Source organism: Monodelphis domestica, chromosome 4, assembly GCF_027887165.1.
Source record: "Monodelphis domestica isolate mMonDom1 chromosome 4, mMonDom1.pri, whole genome shotgun sequence".
Taxonomy (NCBI): Eukaryota; Metazoa; Chordata; class Mammalia; order Didelphimorphia; family Didelphidae; genus Monodelphis; species Monodelphis domestica.
Window position 1 is genome coordinate 352,633,799 of NC_077230.1, and position 15,833 is coordinate 352,649,631.

The 15,833-nt window shown below is 36.1% G+C and overlaps 2 protein-coding genes across 2 annotated transcripts; both read left to right on the plus strand.

Moving 5' to 3' along the window:
• Positions 1-319: 319 nt before the first annotated feature.
• On the plus strand, positions 320-1,255 carry LOC100017512 (olfactory receptor 52E2-like). Its single transcript, XM_001364813.2, has one exon. The coding sequence runs from the start codon at positions 320-322 to the stop codon at positions 1,253-1,255; it is 936 nt and encodes a 311-aa protein (XP_001364850.1).
• Positions 1,256-10,517: 9,262 nt separating this feature from the next.
• LOC100020624 (olfactory receptor 52E2-like) lies at positions 10,518-12,024 on the plus strand. Its single transcript, XM_001373016.3, has one exon. It carries the CDS (start codon positions 10,831-10,833, stop codon positions 11,764-11,766), a length of 936 nt encoding a protein of 311 aa, XP_001373053.3. The 5' UTR covers positions 10,518-10,830; the 3' UTR covers positions 11,767-12,024.
• The last annotated feature ends 3,809 nt before the right edge of the window (positions 12,025-15,833 follow it).

Below are 15,833 nucleotides of genomic sequence, written 5' to 3' on the forward strand. Positions count from 1 at the left end.
TGCCCTAATGTATCAAGTTATCCAGAAGGAGACTGGATTTTGAATTCTCCATTTCTGGAGAATTTCTAATGGAGGCTAGATTGTTAGGTATGTCATTTTCAGAGATTTACATTATGAGGTACAAATTGGATAAGCCTCTGAATTCTCATTCTATTCTAAGATTATATTATTCTAAAATTGCATATTTGATGAATTAAAGTTCACATTTTCTTTATTTCTTTCTAGGATTACAGAGATCCAGAGTGGATGAGCTAGTATTCAACAAATCAGATAAGAATAATTTTGCAGTGATTGGGGTCTTTTACAATTACACAAAAAGATGCACTCTACCAATAACACACAGTTCCACCCTTTCTCCTTCCTACTGCTGGGTATTCCTGGACTAGAAGCTTTCCACACCTGGATTGGTTTCCCATTCTGCCTTGTGTATTTAATTGCACTTGCAGGGAATATCACTATTCTCTTTGTGATTAAGACAGAAAAGACACTCCACCAACCCATGTTCTACTTCCTGGCCATGTTATCCACAATTGACTTGGGCTTGTCCACAGCCACCATCCCCAAGATGCTGGGTATCTTCTGGTTTAAGTTGAGAGAAATTAGCTTTGGGGCCTGTCTTAGTCAGATGTTCTTCATTCACAACTTTACTGGCATGGAATCAATTGTGCTAGTATCCATGGCCTATGACAGATACGTGGCTATTTGTAACCCCCTTCATTACAGCTCTGTCCTCACCAACAGAGTGGTTGCCATGATGGGCCTCGGGGTTTTAGTGAGGTCTTTCCTCACAGTGATTCCCTTTGTGTTCCTTATTCTTCGGCTACCATTTTGTGGGAACCATATCATTCCCCACACCTACTGTGAACACATGGGCCTTGCTCGATTGGCTTGTGCCAGCATCAAAGTTAATATTATCTATGGACTGGGCACTATTTGTATCCTTTTTTTGGATATCATGGCCATTGCTTTTTCCTACATACAAATCCTACAAGCTGTCTTCCGTCTCCCCTCCCAGGATGCCCGCCTCAAGGCCCTCAGCACTTGTGGATCCCATGTCTGTGTCATCCTGGCCTTTTATACCCCTGCTTTATTCTCCTTCATGACCCATCGCTTTGGTAAGAAAGTACCTCAATACATTCATATCCTTCTGGCCAATCTGTATGTGGTGATCCCACCTGCTCTCAATCCTGTCATCTATGGAGTCAGAACCAAGCAAATCCAAGAGAAGGTACTGAGAATGTTTTCTCAGAAATGATCTAATAGATCAACAACTTCAGTACATTTGTTTGACACCTATTGGGACTCTGAGGTCCCCAGCAATCGAATCTTGAAAACATATCCATCTTTGGATTCTGCACATGCTAAATTATTTTGGGACTTTACTGACTATCCCTTCCCCTCAACTCATGTTTCCACATTTCAAGTCTAATAGGCTCACTGTGGAAGATGTGTGTTGCTTCTGAATAATGAAAACTCAGACTTGGTCCTCAAATGTCTTCACTACAGGAAAACCTAATGATACCAAAGTTTGTTACTGTTCCTTCTAAATGGTTTCTTCTGGATTTCATCATTTCTGTTTGTAATAGCAATTTTTGTCCAGTAGTCCTTTTTTAAAAAAACTGCTCTCAGATTCTTTTTGTCTCTTTGCTCTTTTGTGATTTGTTCTTTCTTTCTTTTGCAAAATTTCTTATCCTTTCCTTTCAGATTCCACTGACACAGGCCTAATGCAGTCCTCATTGTCATCTCCCTCATTATCAGTGGCCATTTGGTCAACATTTATCCAGGGCTAATATATTTCAGGCACTGTGGCAAGCCCTGAGTATTTAAAGAAAAGGCAAAAGATATCCCCACTCTCAGGGAACTGATAACTTAATGGAGGAGACTACTTGTGAATGACTATGTATAAATAAGCTACATACAAGATAAGTTGGAGGTAATAAATGGAGGAAGGCTCTATAATTTAGGAGAAGAGGAAAATAATTATTCCAAATTGCGAGATTTGAAGAATGTCAGGAAATAGGTAGGAGAATGGAAAGAAATTTGTGTCACAAAATCCCAGAAATATGTAAAAATCTGTTTATTCTGGAAGTCATATTTAGAAAGTAGATATTGTCCAGGTGGAGAACATCCAGAAAAGGATATTCTCCTTTCCTCTTTTGTTTTTTGTCCCCTACATCTCATCCTTTTTGATACTGTCAGAATTACATTTTTATTCATAGGTGTTTTCCCCCCTTCACGCCTTACAAATCCCAGTTTTGTAGCTTTCTAATGCTTTTATAATATAATAAAAAGTGTCATTTTTATCTCCACATATCTTATTCCCATCATAAAGTATTAGACCCATATGGGCAAATTTATATCATTCATTTTTATTTTTTCATTCTTCCCTAGACCAGATCATGGTATCCTAAACATATTGTAGTGCTTAATAAATATATATTGAATGCAGGTTCTCTAAATTTCTGACCAAAGAATCTTTCAGGTTTCATGAGTAAGAGATATCAGTCCATTTTCACAATATTTTTAAACTTCTGATTCTGGCTTCTCCATCAGGTTTGACGAAATGGTGTACTTCTTTCCAATATTTCCAGTTTTCCAAGAATTTTTACATTTAAGTATAGTTCATAATCAAACATCAAGTACTTTCAGGCTTCACCTGCCTCTATCCATCCCGACAGTAGAGGAAAAGTCCCATGAAGGGTGGAATGCCAGTCTTTGGCATGATCTTGTTCTCCCTTCTCCCCTTCAAGAATAGTATTTTTTCTAAGTACATGCTAAAGTTAGAAGTCTTACTTTAAGCTTTATGGTTATATTCTAGTGGGACATGTAATTGAGAGATAGGTGGAGATTAGGAGGTTATAGATAACTGAAAATTAAAAAATAAGAATAAGGTGCAACTAGGTGGCTCAGACTAGAGATGGGAGATCCTTTGTTCAAATTTGGCCTCAGATACTTACTAGCTTTTGTAAACCTTAAAATTTCTTAGACTTATAAATGTTGGAAATTTCACCATTGGGAAATTTCATACTTGGAAAATTTCATACTGATAGTGGGAACTTTATTGGAATGTGAATCCTATTGACAAGGGAGGTTCCTCCTCCTCCTCCCTTCTTAAGATTACTTTAGGACAGAAACCTTTTGCTGAACAATGAAAAGGGCTGCAGCATAGATCAAAATTTAATTAGTCCAATCTCCACCCTACTCAGGGTAACAGGATTTAGGAAGGGCTGTAGCAAAGGATCAAGATTTAATTATTTGAGAATATGACCTTCAGCAGACATGTGCAAAGCCACAGACCTCTGGGCAGTCCTGGGTTAAGGTAGAGCCACCATTGGCACAGGGAAGACATGGACAGTGATTGGTAGATGTGAGAACTGAGGGGAGAGAACTTGGATGGTTTCCTTAAAGATAGAGGGGTCTGAGGACTGGGGAGGTGGGTTGGAGAGGTTGTGCTCTGAGAAGCTTGCTCTGAAGGAAGCTGGAGGTGGAGGCCCCTGAGACTGTTTCTCCATTTTGGTCACGTGAGTGATAGGGACTGATCTCTTTTCTTTGCCTCAGCTATCTAGGGGCTTGGGCCTTTTGGCCCAGCCTAAACAGAAGGGGTATTTAAGCCCTATTCCCTTCTCTCCCCTTTCTCTCTCCCTCTCTCTCTCTCTATCTCTAATACCTTTCTTCCTCCTGTTTGTAATTAAACTCCATAAAAGGTTGACAGCTGATTTGAGTTTTCATTTAGGAATTACATAGCTGAATTCCTTGGTGACCTTAAATTAATATATATCAGTCTTTTAAAGTGATTTCCTTGTCACACTTTGTGACCCTGGGCAAGTCACTTAACCCCCATTGTCTAACCCTCATATCTCTTTTACCTTTTAATCCGTACTTAATATTAATTCCAAGATAGAAGGTAAGGGTTTAAAAAAAAGTAAAGTTGAATAGAATCTTAGGAAACTCTGGAATTTGGGGAATAGCAGGGGACTGGGCCACATAAGGGAACGAAGACATAGAAAGAGGGTAAGTTTGGAGGAAGAGTATTGGAAGATATCTGCATGTGGGGCAAGAAGTCATGAAAAATTTCTGCATATGGGATGAGTTGTATATCAAGTAAACTGAGATTTAGATCTTAATTAACTATGCTACCAGAATCACAGAAACATTGGACAAAAGATACATTCATTGCATTTTGGAGCAATTCTATCTATTAATCCACTGACAAATAAAGGAAGCAGCTCCTTTCCTTCTGATGGTCCAACCTGTAAAACTTCCCTAGTTTTATCTTTACACAGGGAATGAATGTGGGCCAGGAGGGTGAGGATTTTATTTTCTCTATTCCAGCTTCTTCCTGTTATCTTCTGGGCTTCAGGTCATAGGCCTGCCATAATTATATTCATAGTTAATTATGTCTTGTATCCCCTCCTCTGCCTCAGGTTTATTTGGGCCACCCCTAACACAGGCAACTTGGAATCTTCTAGCCCCAGTGGAATCTCCTAACCCCTGTCCAACAACTCCCTAAAGGCTGAAAATTTGCTTCAGTAATCGCAGGATTAACCTAAAGTGATTTTTGTTTTGAGCCTCAGGCCACAGGTCTATTCCCAAATGCCAAGTTTGGAAAGGCCCTAGGAAGAAGTTACCCATAGAGAAATATGTCTTTAAAATAAAAACCTCCCTTTTTGAGACTTCATAGGCTGAGGTGCAGCCTGGAACTGAGGCCAACAAGAGAACCCCTGTGCTACCAGGATTGGTGAGTCAGGCTCTAGTTCATGTCCAAGGCATTGCCAGCCCCCTTCCCTCCAGAAATCTCTACACAGCTAGGAGAGGGACAAGACAAGTTAAGGTTGAGTAGAGCTAAGGGTATAAGTCAGTCAAAGACAGGGAGCATTTTACTTGAAAAATCTTGTTTTTCTCATTTTAAAATGATATTCATGCTCATGTAACATTATTTAAAGAGGCAGAAAATAAAGCTTTATTATTCATTTCTTCTGTACAAAAGAGATTACCTAGGTCTTCTAGGATAAAAAAAAATATCTACCTCTTCTTTAATATTTCTATTTCAAGAGACCTACAGTTATGTCTCTCTTACCATCTTGTCCCAAGAATAAGAACATAAGCTTCAAAGTTCCCAGAAGTCTCTCATTTATTTTATCTAGAATATATATATATATACATATATATATATATATTTGGTTCATAATTTTCCTGATGCAAACTCAATATTTTGAATATTGCCAAAGCCTATTCCTTAAAACATATATGGAATTCAGTTCAAGTCAAATCTATACAATTATTAATTACTTGCAGAGTGCAGGGTATTGTGCTGAATTGTATGAATGAAAAATAGAAAACGCATAAAACTAGTGCTCTCAAGGGGCCTATAATATACTTATGCTGGGGGGCAGCTGGGTAGCTCAGTGGATTGAGAACCAAACCTAGAGACTGGAGGTCCTAGGTTCAGATCTGTCCTCAGACACTTCCCCGCTGTGTGACCCTGGGCAAGTCACTTGACCCCCATTGCCTAGCCCTTACCACTCTTCTGCCTTGGAGCCAATACACAGTATTGACTCCAAGATGGAAGGTAAGGGTTTAAAAAAAATATATATATATATATATATATATACTTATGTTGCACTTCATTTATACAAATAAATATGGTACAAGTCAGAAAATGGTTCAGTGAACACAAGAAGATAAAGAATTTTGAGTGACCCAGAAAAGGAGGCAAACATTCTGGTTGGATTACTAAAAAGATAGTTGAATGGAATTTATAAGGGAGCAGCAAGGACATCCAGTGTGGTCCTTATATCAGAATACCTTTTTTTTTCTATGTTTTTTAATCTCTTTGCCTGACCAATCACCTCTTACTTAAATATTAACTGGTCTCTCTCCGTCAAATATTTATGCTTCCTTTCCTCAACTATTTCTCTATACTCTAGGCTTCCCATTTTTTTTTCTTTCACAGTCTTTATTTGTCCCTTTTGTTGCTTCCCATCATAACAAATTCTTTTTGACTCAGGTCACTTTAGAATGAAAGAATGACTATGTTTTAAACTTTTTTAAAATAGCTCTCAAAATAATTTCATGAATGTGTGCTTGTGTTTGTGTATATATATGTGAAAGAATTCTGGTTGCCAGCAACTGAGGAAAATGCATGAGGATGCTTCTTGTGATATCATAGAGAATAATGACTAGGGAGAATCCAAAAATTAAGGCAAGATGAGAATGGTTGGATTCCTAGTCTGTCAATGGCATAGAAGACAATAGAAAATATCTAGGTGAAGTTCAACTAAGAAATAATCCTGGAAATAGATTCCATACACAAGTGGCCAGATCAAGAACTGTAAAGTAGTTATATGTAGTGCAATATATGTGAAGCCTACCTCATTTGTACATTTAGACTCAGTTATGATTATAAAGACCCAAGAAAGAACTGAAATCTTCCTTATTTTCCCTGGATAGTTTCTCAGAGTGGCAACTCTGGTTGTTGACATTAAAAAGGCTCAAGCCACAATTCATAAATCCTAGCTTTCTGCTACTTGGAATTAGTCCATATTTTCCATTGGGCAAGAATTCTTTGTGTACTATTCTTTTGCTAGAACTTGTATGCATCCTGTGTCTTCAGAAGAACAGATTTCCTTCATAGTGTTACATAGAGAATAATCTTCTTCTTATGGATGAGAGGGAGACCAAGAACTGGCTCACTGTATCCCCATATACTAAAACTAGAATAAGAACCTTGCAATTGAAAAAAATATTGCTATGAAATTAAAAAAAAAAGATATTTCTATAATGAAAGAAAATCCTTGAGGCAGCTCCTTCAGTGAAACTCATCAGTTATATGACATGGCTTCTCACTTAGATTCCCTTTTGTTGCCAGTTTGGAGGTATAAATGTTCCCAAAATGGGGAACTAAGCAATTGTTTTTACCTTGCCAACTTGCTCTTAGTGTGCTGACCACAATTTTTGGGAATTGATACTCCTATATTGACCATTTATACCTCTAAACTGGCAATGAAAGGGAATCTAAGTGAGAGGCCATGACATATAACTGATGATGAACCATTAAAGCAGGTCTAGGTTAAATTTAGTCAAGCTCTTTCAACATTCTCCTAGGAATTCCCATCTTTCCTACAGCAGTTATTTCTCCAAACACGACCACTGTGGAATCAACTGTACAATAGAATAGTTACCTAATCAGCCAAACAGAAAATTTTATGAGAAATCTCTGTTCTGATCTTGATAAAGGATTTAATTATAGGGACAGAGTCTGAAATTATCCAAGATTACATGTTCTCAGAGTTTAAAAATATCAGTTGCTATTCATCATCTGCTTGAAGATACCTAGTGATGGGATGCCCACTTATCTCCTAAAAGAGGCCATTACTTTTAGATAGCTTTCTAATAGATATTCAGAAGTTTCCTTCTGATGTTGACCCTGATACTGTTTAAATTAGCCACTTGGTATTTTTAACCTATTGCACCTGATTTTCCCTGGAGTATCCTATATTTCTCACCCTTCCTTCCTTTGCTCCAGTCCTAGTTTCAACAAAGCTAAATGCTCTACTTGTACTATAAATTCTATTTCCTCTTGGCTTCTAAGGGATCTTAACACTTTGCCCACTCTTTCTAATTTTCAAAGTCTTCTTTTCCATTGGCTCATTCCTTGTTGCCTACAACTAGACCTGGATCTCCCTCATTCTTAAAAAAAAATATAACATGTCATGACCACTCTCTCAAGCTACTTTCCTATTTCTTTTCATTTCACAATTGAATTACTATAAAAAGCTGAAGATATTTTGCAGCATTAACTTTCTCAATTCCCACTGATAATTCAAATTCTTTTAATCTTGCCTCAATTCCTAATTTTTAAGGTTGGCACTAATCTTTTTATTAGTAATTTTTTTTGTCCAAGTCCTTCTTGATCTCAGAAATATTTAACATTGTTGAACACTACCTTCTTTTTTTCATACTTTCGTCCCTGTGGGTTTTCATGACTCTATTCTTTCTTGGTTCTTTTACTGGTCCAAATAATTATTTGCCACTCTGGCAGATTTGGAATTCATTACCTTCTACATATAGTGCCTTTCTAGTGGTTGCTTCCCTCTTTTCCCACATACTCTTATGGATTTGACTATCATCTCTCTGCAGTTGATTCTGAAGTCTACTCATCCAAATCTCATATTTTTCCTGAACTACAGGTCAGCATTTCCTATTACTTGATTGAAATCTCTGTCTAGAAATTTAATAAGTCTCTTATACTAAATTTACCCCAAAACAAAGTGATAATCTTTCCTCTTAAACCCACCCCACATCCTTTTTTAAAATTTCTGTCATAACCATCATTCTTCAATTTACTCTGGGTAGCAAATTAGGATTTACCTTAGATTTCTTCTCTCTAACCCTCTCCATATACAATTACTTCTAACTTTAATCCATTTTCCCTAATTAACGTCTTTCACATTCAATTTCTTCTCTCTATACATGCTGCTACCATCCTCAGTCAGGCTCTTCACACTTGTAATATTGCAAAAATTTCGTTCACACATACATCAATTTGTTGTTCAAAATTACAGACACAACCAAGTCAAATTTCTATTAATGAAACTTCAATGATTCCATTTTCCCTCTATGATGAAATACAAAGCTTACGTTTGACATTAAAGTATTTCACAGTCTGGCTCAAGACAAGTTGATTTCATCTTACTTCTTATATCTTCAATATTCCAGACAAATTTGACTACTTGTTAATCTTTGCAAATGATATCTATCCCTCATATTAGAGCCTTTCTACAGGTTTCATCCTGTACCTAGAATCCCCTTCCTACAAATCTTTGTTTCTTGGAATCTTTCATGCCTTTCAATGCTCAACTCAAGTGCTATCTTATTCATGGGAATTTTCTCTGTTCTATAAGTCATTAATAACCTACCAATCATTGAGGATATATTTCATATACATCCTTCATTTATTTTTCTGGGACTATATTACATTGTCCTAGCAGAATGTAAGGTCATCAGAAGTATACCTATTTTTTGTTTTTTTTTTTTTGTCTTTGTATCTTTAGCATTCAACAAAGTGTCTGACAGAAAGGAAAGACTTAATAAGCAGATGTTAACTACTTGGTTAATGAAGGAAAAACACAAAAATCCTTCTGCATCTAAAAAAAGCCATCATATCTTCAATGAACCTTCCCTTCTTTAGGATAAATATCCAATCTCCTTAAGTTGCTTCTGAAGTGTCTTGGTCTCTAGTTTTCTCATAGTTCTTTGTCATTGCCCCTGAAGATGCTCCAGCTTATCAGTATCCTTTCTAAAGTATACCACACAGAATTCAACAAAATTATCCAATTATGTGTAGCCTAGCTAGGGAAAAGAAGAGAGGGATTGTTGGTCTGCTTGGTCTCACCATTATGCTGCTCTTAATTAGCTTAATTTCTTTAGAAGAAGTGGTCTGTCTCTTCCTGGATCTTTCTAAAACAACTCTATTGCCAACCTGATTTTTTTTTTTGTGTGGGTTAACCAGTTTCCTTGCTATTATCCTTCTTTATCCATACATTATCCATTTTGAAACTCACAAGAACTCCAGGTTGTACATTGGCCAGATCATGCCAGATTAAGAGACCAGAATATTAAATTTCTTGTGTGAGCATTTAAACATAAGAAATCAGCAAGTTCAATAAACAAAGACTTGATTTATTGTACTTTGTATAAAATTAGGAAAATGATGGAGAAATTGCTATTACACAAGTTAAACTTTAAAATGTTTCAAGTATTTCCAGAGACCAATCATTAAATATATTAATCAATATATTTAAGCAATATTCTTATAAGTACAAAGTATAGCTATTTGTTATTTTTTATATGAGGATATTGAGGGACAGAGATATTAAATAATGTGTCCATAGCAACATAGTGTAAAGAACAGAATTTGAATGACATACTATTTCTTGCCATGCATTTGGAAGAAAAGGATGGTGATAATGTGATGATAAAAATGAGGAGCATGAGGAGAATAAGCAGGCAGAAGGTTAAATTTTCTAACCTTAGCTTATGATGTCCAACATATTATTTATTAAAGGACAACTAAACTACTCTACCTTCCTCTTTCCTATGTTGCCTTTTCTTTCATTGCCTTTGCTCACTCCATTCCCCAAGTCTGGAATAAACACTTGAATTCAGTTTTCATCTGTATGCCCCTTCCCTCAAGGACCAACCATGATTTAAACTACTCAATCCTTCCTTGATTTCCCCAGGTAAAACTGTAGAAGTTTTCATAGCATTTCACTGACCCTTCAAAAACACATATTGTAGCTACTTGTTCATATTCAAAAAATTGTCTTCCTTTCACAATTAGATAGTAAAATCCCTTTAAGAAGCCATCATACTGCATTTATTCACTTATTTTTATTCTCATGTTAGCCAGTACATAATAGTAGATATTAAATGGTATGTGGATTGGATAGAATTGAACTCTCAGAGATGATAAAGTTAAGGATGGAAATGATCAAGCTATCTGGAACTACTTTTTTTTCTTAAACTTTAGTTTTTATTTTGAATTTTCTCTGTTCTCCCATCTAACTATCCTTAGAACCTGATAGCATATAGGAGTGTTAGCTTTATATATTTTCATTTAATTCTACATTTCAAAAATTATTTCATCACAGAACCAGTATAACTGTTCAACTCATAAACAACTATTTAGGGAATGAAAAAAAAAGCAACAACTTTGGAATTTATTTGTATGTCTGCAGGGACCACAGAGTGAAGCAGTATCCTACTGAGCTCCCTCATAGATAGGTGAGTATCCTGTGAAGAACATAAGCATAATCATCTACAGGCAGGATGTCCATATCCAATGACACACAGTTCCATCCTCCCTACTTCCTGCTTCTAGGCATCCCAGGTTTAGAAGCTATTCACACCTGGATTGGCTTCCCTTTCTTCATAGTGTATCTGATTGCATTGGTGGGTAATATCACCATACTCTTTGTGATCCAAACTGAGCGGAGTCTCCACCAACCCATGTTCTACTTTTTGGCCATGCTGGCCACCATTGATCTTGGACTTTCAACAGCTACTATCCCCAAAATGTTAGGCATCTTCTGGTTCAGCTTGAGGGAGATCATTTTTGGCACCTGCCTGACACAGATGCTCTTCATTCATAACTTTACTGGCATGGAATCAGCTGTACTCCTTGCCATGGCTTATGATCGTCATGTGGCTATCTGCAACCCACTGCGCTATAGCATCATTCTCACTAACAGGGTGGTAGTAGCAATTGCTGTTGGAGTGCTGGTGAGATCTTTCCTTTCAGTGATTCCCTTTGTGTTCCTGATCTTGCGCCTGCCTTTCTGTGGGAACCACATCATTCCCCACACCTACTGTGAGCACATGGGCCTGGCCCGTCTGGCATGTGCAAGCATCAGGATCAACATCATTTATGGTCTGGGTGCCATTTCCATCTTGGTGTTTGACATCATAGCCATTGCTATCTCTTATGGACAGATCCTGCAAGCTGTCTTCCGTCTCCCCTCCCGTGATGCTCGTTTAAAGGCTCTGAGCACCTGTGGTTCCCATGTTTGTGTCATCCTGGCCTTCTATACCCCAGCCCTCTTCTCTTTCATGACCCATCGATTTGGTCGGAATGTCCCCCGATACATTCACATTCTACTGGCAAACCTGTATGTTGTGGTTCCACCAATGCTCAACCCAGTTATCTATGGTGTCAGGACCAAGCAGATCCGGGAACGAGTGTTAAAGATGTTTTATAAAAAGTAAGCCTGGGAATAGGATATCTGGAACAGACTTCCATGTGATTTAAGAGATTTTGTTTAATCATCCCTCCCAGGACCTTGAGGGTTCTCTCCTCTTTGGCTTCTATCAGGTCATGGACATATGTCTCTCTGTAACAGTATGACAACTATAGCTTCTTTTTTTCTTTCCCTTTGTGTTTGGTACCTGAGTTTTGGGACTCTCTTTCTTGGCTTCAAATTTGGGGATATAGCTTTTCCCTGGTCCGTTTTTCATACTCTTGCCTAAGAGTAATTCTTTAACAGCAATACACATAGAATGATCTTAGTATAATAATCAATTGACAGAAAAGATAAAAAAGTTACTGAATATAATAATCAATTGACAGAAGAAGATTAAAAAGATAAAAAGAGGTATCATAATTTAGATATTAAAATATATTATTTATGAATTAAGCAATTGCCTATATAATTGAAGTACATATTTTGGTCTATCTCTTTCTAATTCTTTGAGATAGCTATATGGTGAGAACTTTAGATGTAGACTCAAAACACTTAGATTCAAGTTCCCAATTCCAATATTCCCTGACGACCTCATCTTTTAGTTTAATTCTTCAGTTTTCTTATCTGTAAAATAATATGACACTTGTACCTCCTCCCTCCATGAGTTATTGTGAGGATGATGCTTTTTTAAAGCTTAACATTCTATAGAGACATAAAGAAATATGTTTCTATAAACCAATGAATTAACAAGTATTTATTAAGAATTTATTATTTTCTAGGTACCAGGATGCAAAAACAATGAACAAAGTAATTTTTATTGGCAAGGACAAGGCTTTTAATGGGGAAGACAGTGCATACATATATAAATATATGCAAAAATATAGGGAAAATAAACACAAAAGAGTTAAATACTTAGCATAGTTCCTAGCACATAGTAAGCCCTTCCTTCCTCCCTTCTTTTTCTCTGTCTCTTTTTTCTCTCTCCCTCTTACTCTCACTTTCTTCCTTCCCTCCTTCATTCCCCTCTCTTCTTTTTTTCCTTCATCCCCTCCAACATTCTTTCCTTGATCATCCTGTGGGATGATCAGTTTTTTTGATTAAATGAAGAGGGAAAAGCTTTAGTTGGAAGAGATAAGGAGTTTTTTGATACAAAGGAATATTGTGTTCTCTTTATATCCCCTAAGGTGACTGGGGTAAAGAAAATCTTTTCTTATTTCTTTCTATTATGCATATTTATCACTTCATATGGATTGTTATCATTCCAGTATTTTCATGTGCCATAATATATTTAATTATCCACTAAATGAAAATGAACTTTGTCTCTAGCTCTTTACTACCATAAAAAAATGCTGCTATAAATATAAGAGGAGGTTACAAGGAGAAAGAAAGACAAGTTGTCTTTCTCTAAACCCAAGAATTCTGACTCTCACTCTTTCACTTTTGTTCACTTTGTTGGCACTGATAACTGTTTTTTTTTTTCTCTTTTAGTCTTTAATCACCATTCAATTTGTAGCCACTTTATGCTCCTCTCTTACATTATAGTATTGTTTCCATTTATTCAATGCTGTATATTTTTGCTATAGAGGACCATTTATTAATTTAGCTTTTAATTTTCTGTGCCCAAGATAATATGTTTGTATGCAATGACCATTACTTTGGGGACCATGAAAGTTTAAATGAACTAATTGACAAATACCACAGAACTTAGTCCTAAATATTGAAGGACAGTATCTGTAAGACTGGCCATACTATAAGGAAGAATATATCTTTAGCATGCAAAGGTTGAGGCTACATACAATGAATAGGGATAAATGAAAAGATTTCTTCAAAATAATGAGTATGGCAAGAGATTAATCTTGAGCATAGGATTATCTCTTCATTCTGGGGACAGATTCCTGGCCTCTTCATCATGCTATAGATAAGTCCCTGACTTCTTTTTTCTTTCCTAGGGATTCAGTTCACCTGATATTATTTTGAATACATATAATATGAAAAAATTAACATTCTTTATTATTACAGACTCCCTTGTTAACATGGAAATGCCAGTACAGTAACTGTGACATAGAATTGGTGAGGGAATAGACTGAATGCAACTTGAACTTTACCATTCTTTACAATAGTTCCTTCATAAACTTTCCTCTACTGTAAGTAATATATATAATTTCATTATATGATGAATATGGAAATATGTATCATATGATAACTTATATACAACTTATATTACATGCTTTCTTGTAAGGAGTGGGGTAGAAAAGAAGGAAAGAACATGGACTGCTAAATATCAGAAATTGAATATTAAAAATTATATCAATGTGTAACCTGGAAAAAATAAAATTAAAGAAACAATGACACTGGTTCCTGTCTTTTTTATTGCTTGAAAACATTAACCCTGATCAAAATGATAAATGTCATTTCTGGAATATACTTCCTAAATTACTTTGTCCAATCCCCTGTTTTTAAAGGAAAACAAATGGAGACCCAGAGACAGAAACAAATGAATTCAAGTTCATACTATAGGTTAGTTGTAATAAAGAGACTAACTCTTTGGGAAGTTGGATCCAATCAAAAAACGAAACATTACATATATTCACACACTTCAATAATGACTCAGTATCACTTGACAAAAAATTCAATGGCTAACCTGACAGCAAAGGAAAGTAATAAATGTTGGAAGAGATGTAGCAAAATTGGGACATTAATGTACTGCTGGTGGAGTTGTGAATTGATCCAACCATTCTGGATGACAATTTGGAACTATGCACAAAGGGATTTAAAAGACTGCCTGCCCTTTAATCCAGCCATACCACAGCTGGGTTTGTATCCCAAAGAGATAATAAGGAAAAATATGTGTACAAAAATATTCATAGCCGTGCTCTTTGTGGTGGCAAAAAACTGGAAAATGAGGAACTGCCCTTCGATTAAGGAATGGTTGAACAAATTGTGGTATCTGTTGGTGATGAAATAATATTGTGCTGAAAGGAATAATGAACTGGAGGAATTTCATGCGAACTGGACCAACATCCTAGAATTGATGCAGAGTGAAAGTAGCAGAACCAGCAGAACATTATGTACAGAGTTGAATACACTGTGGCACAATTAAATGTAATGGGCTTCTCTCCTAGTAGCAATGCAACAAATAGAGGGCAATTCTAAAGAATTTATGAGAAAGAACACTATCCACACCCAGAGAAAGAACTGTGGGAGTAGAAACACAGAAGTAGAACAACTGCTTGATCACATGGGTCAATGGGGATATGATTGGAGATGTAGACCCCAAATGATCACCATAATGCAAATATTAATAATATGGAAATAGATCTTGATCAAAAAACCCAGTAGAATTGTTCATTAGCTACAGGAGGGGAGTGGGAAGATGGGAGAGAAAGAATATGAATCATAGAAAAATATTTTAAATTAATTAATTAAATAAAAAATTTAAAAGGCTAAGAAAGGACTTTAAATCCTCTCAAATTGAAAAAGGACTACTTTATTTAGATAATAATTAAATAGAATATAATTCTTATAAATTGATTCATTGAAACATCTTCTCTGGTTAATTAGGGTGTGACTCCAAATTACCAAAGTAATAAATGGTAAAGCAAATTACTGGTAATATTAAAAAAAAGAAAAGAAAAATAAAATCCTGACAACCTTTGTCCCGCAAAGGATAACATTAACTTCCATTTAAATAGTTTTTTTTAATGTTTAGAGAATTAGAATGAGATAGCAATCCAAGAAACTCATCTCAGATTTAGGGAAATCTGAGTTCAAATCTTGTCTCTGAGGCACACTGGGCTTGTGAGTATCTGGGCAACTTAATTAACCTTTATGTTCTCTAGGCCACTCTAAAACCATAACTTGCAGTGAGAGTTCTGAATTGAATTATTAGAGAGTGTTTTTCTTCAGGGAGTTCCCTCTACCTCAGTACAGGCCTTATATCTGTTCCTTTAAGTTTTAAAAATTACTTTCTTCACTAAAAACCAATATTGCCCTTCTTGACTTATGTTAAGGTTTCAAAAGAAGAAATCAGGAAACTTGGATTCATGGGGCTCATAGTCTTAGCAGAAAAATGAAATATATTCAGGTAAACCA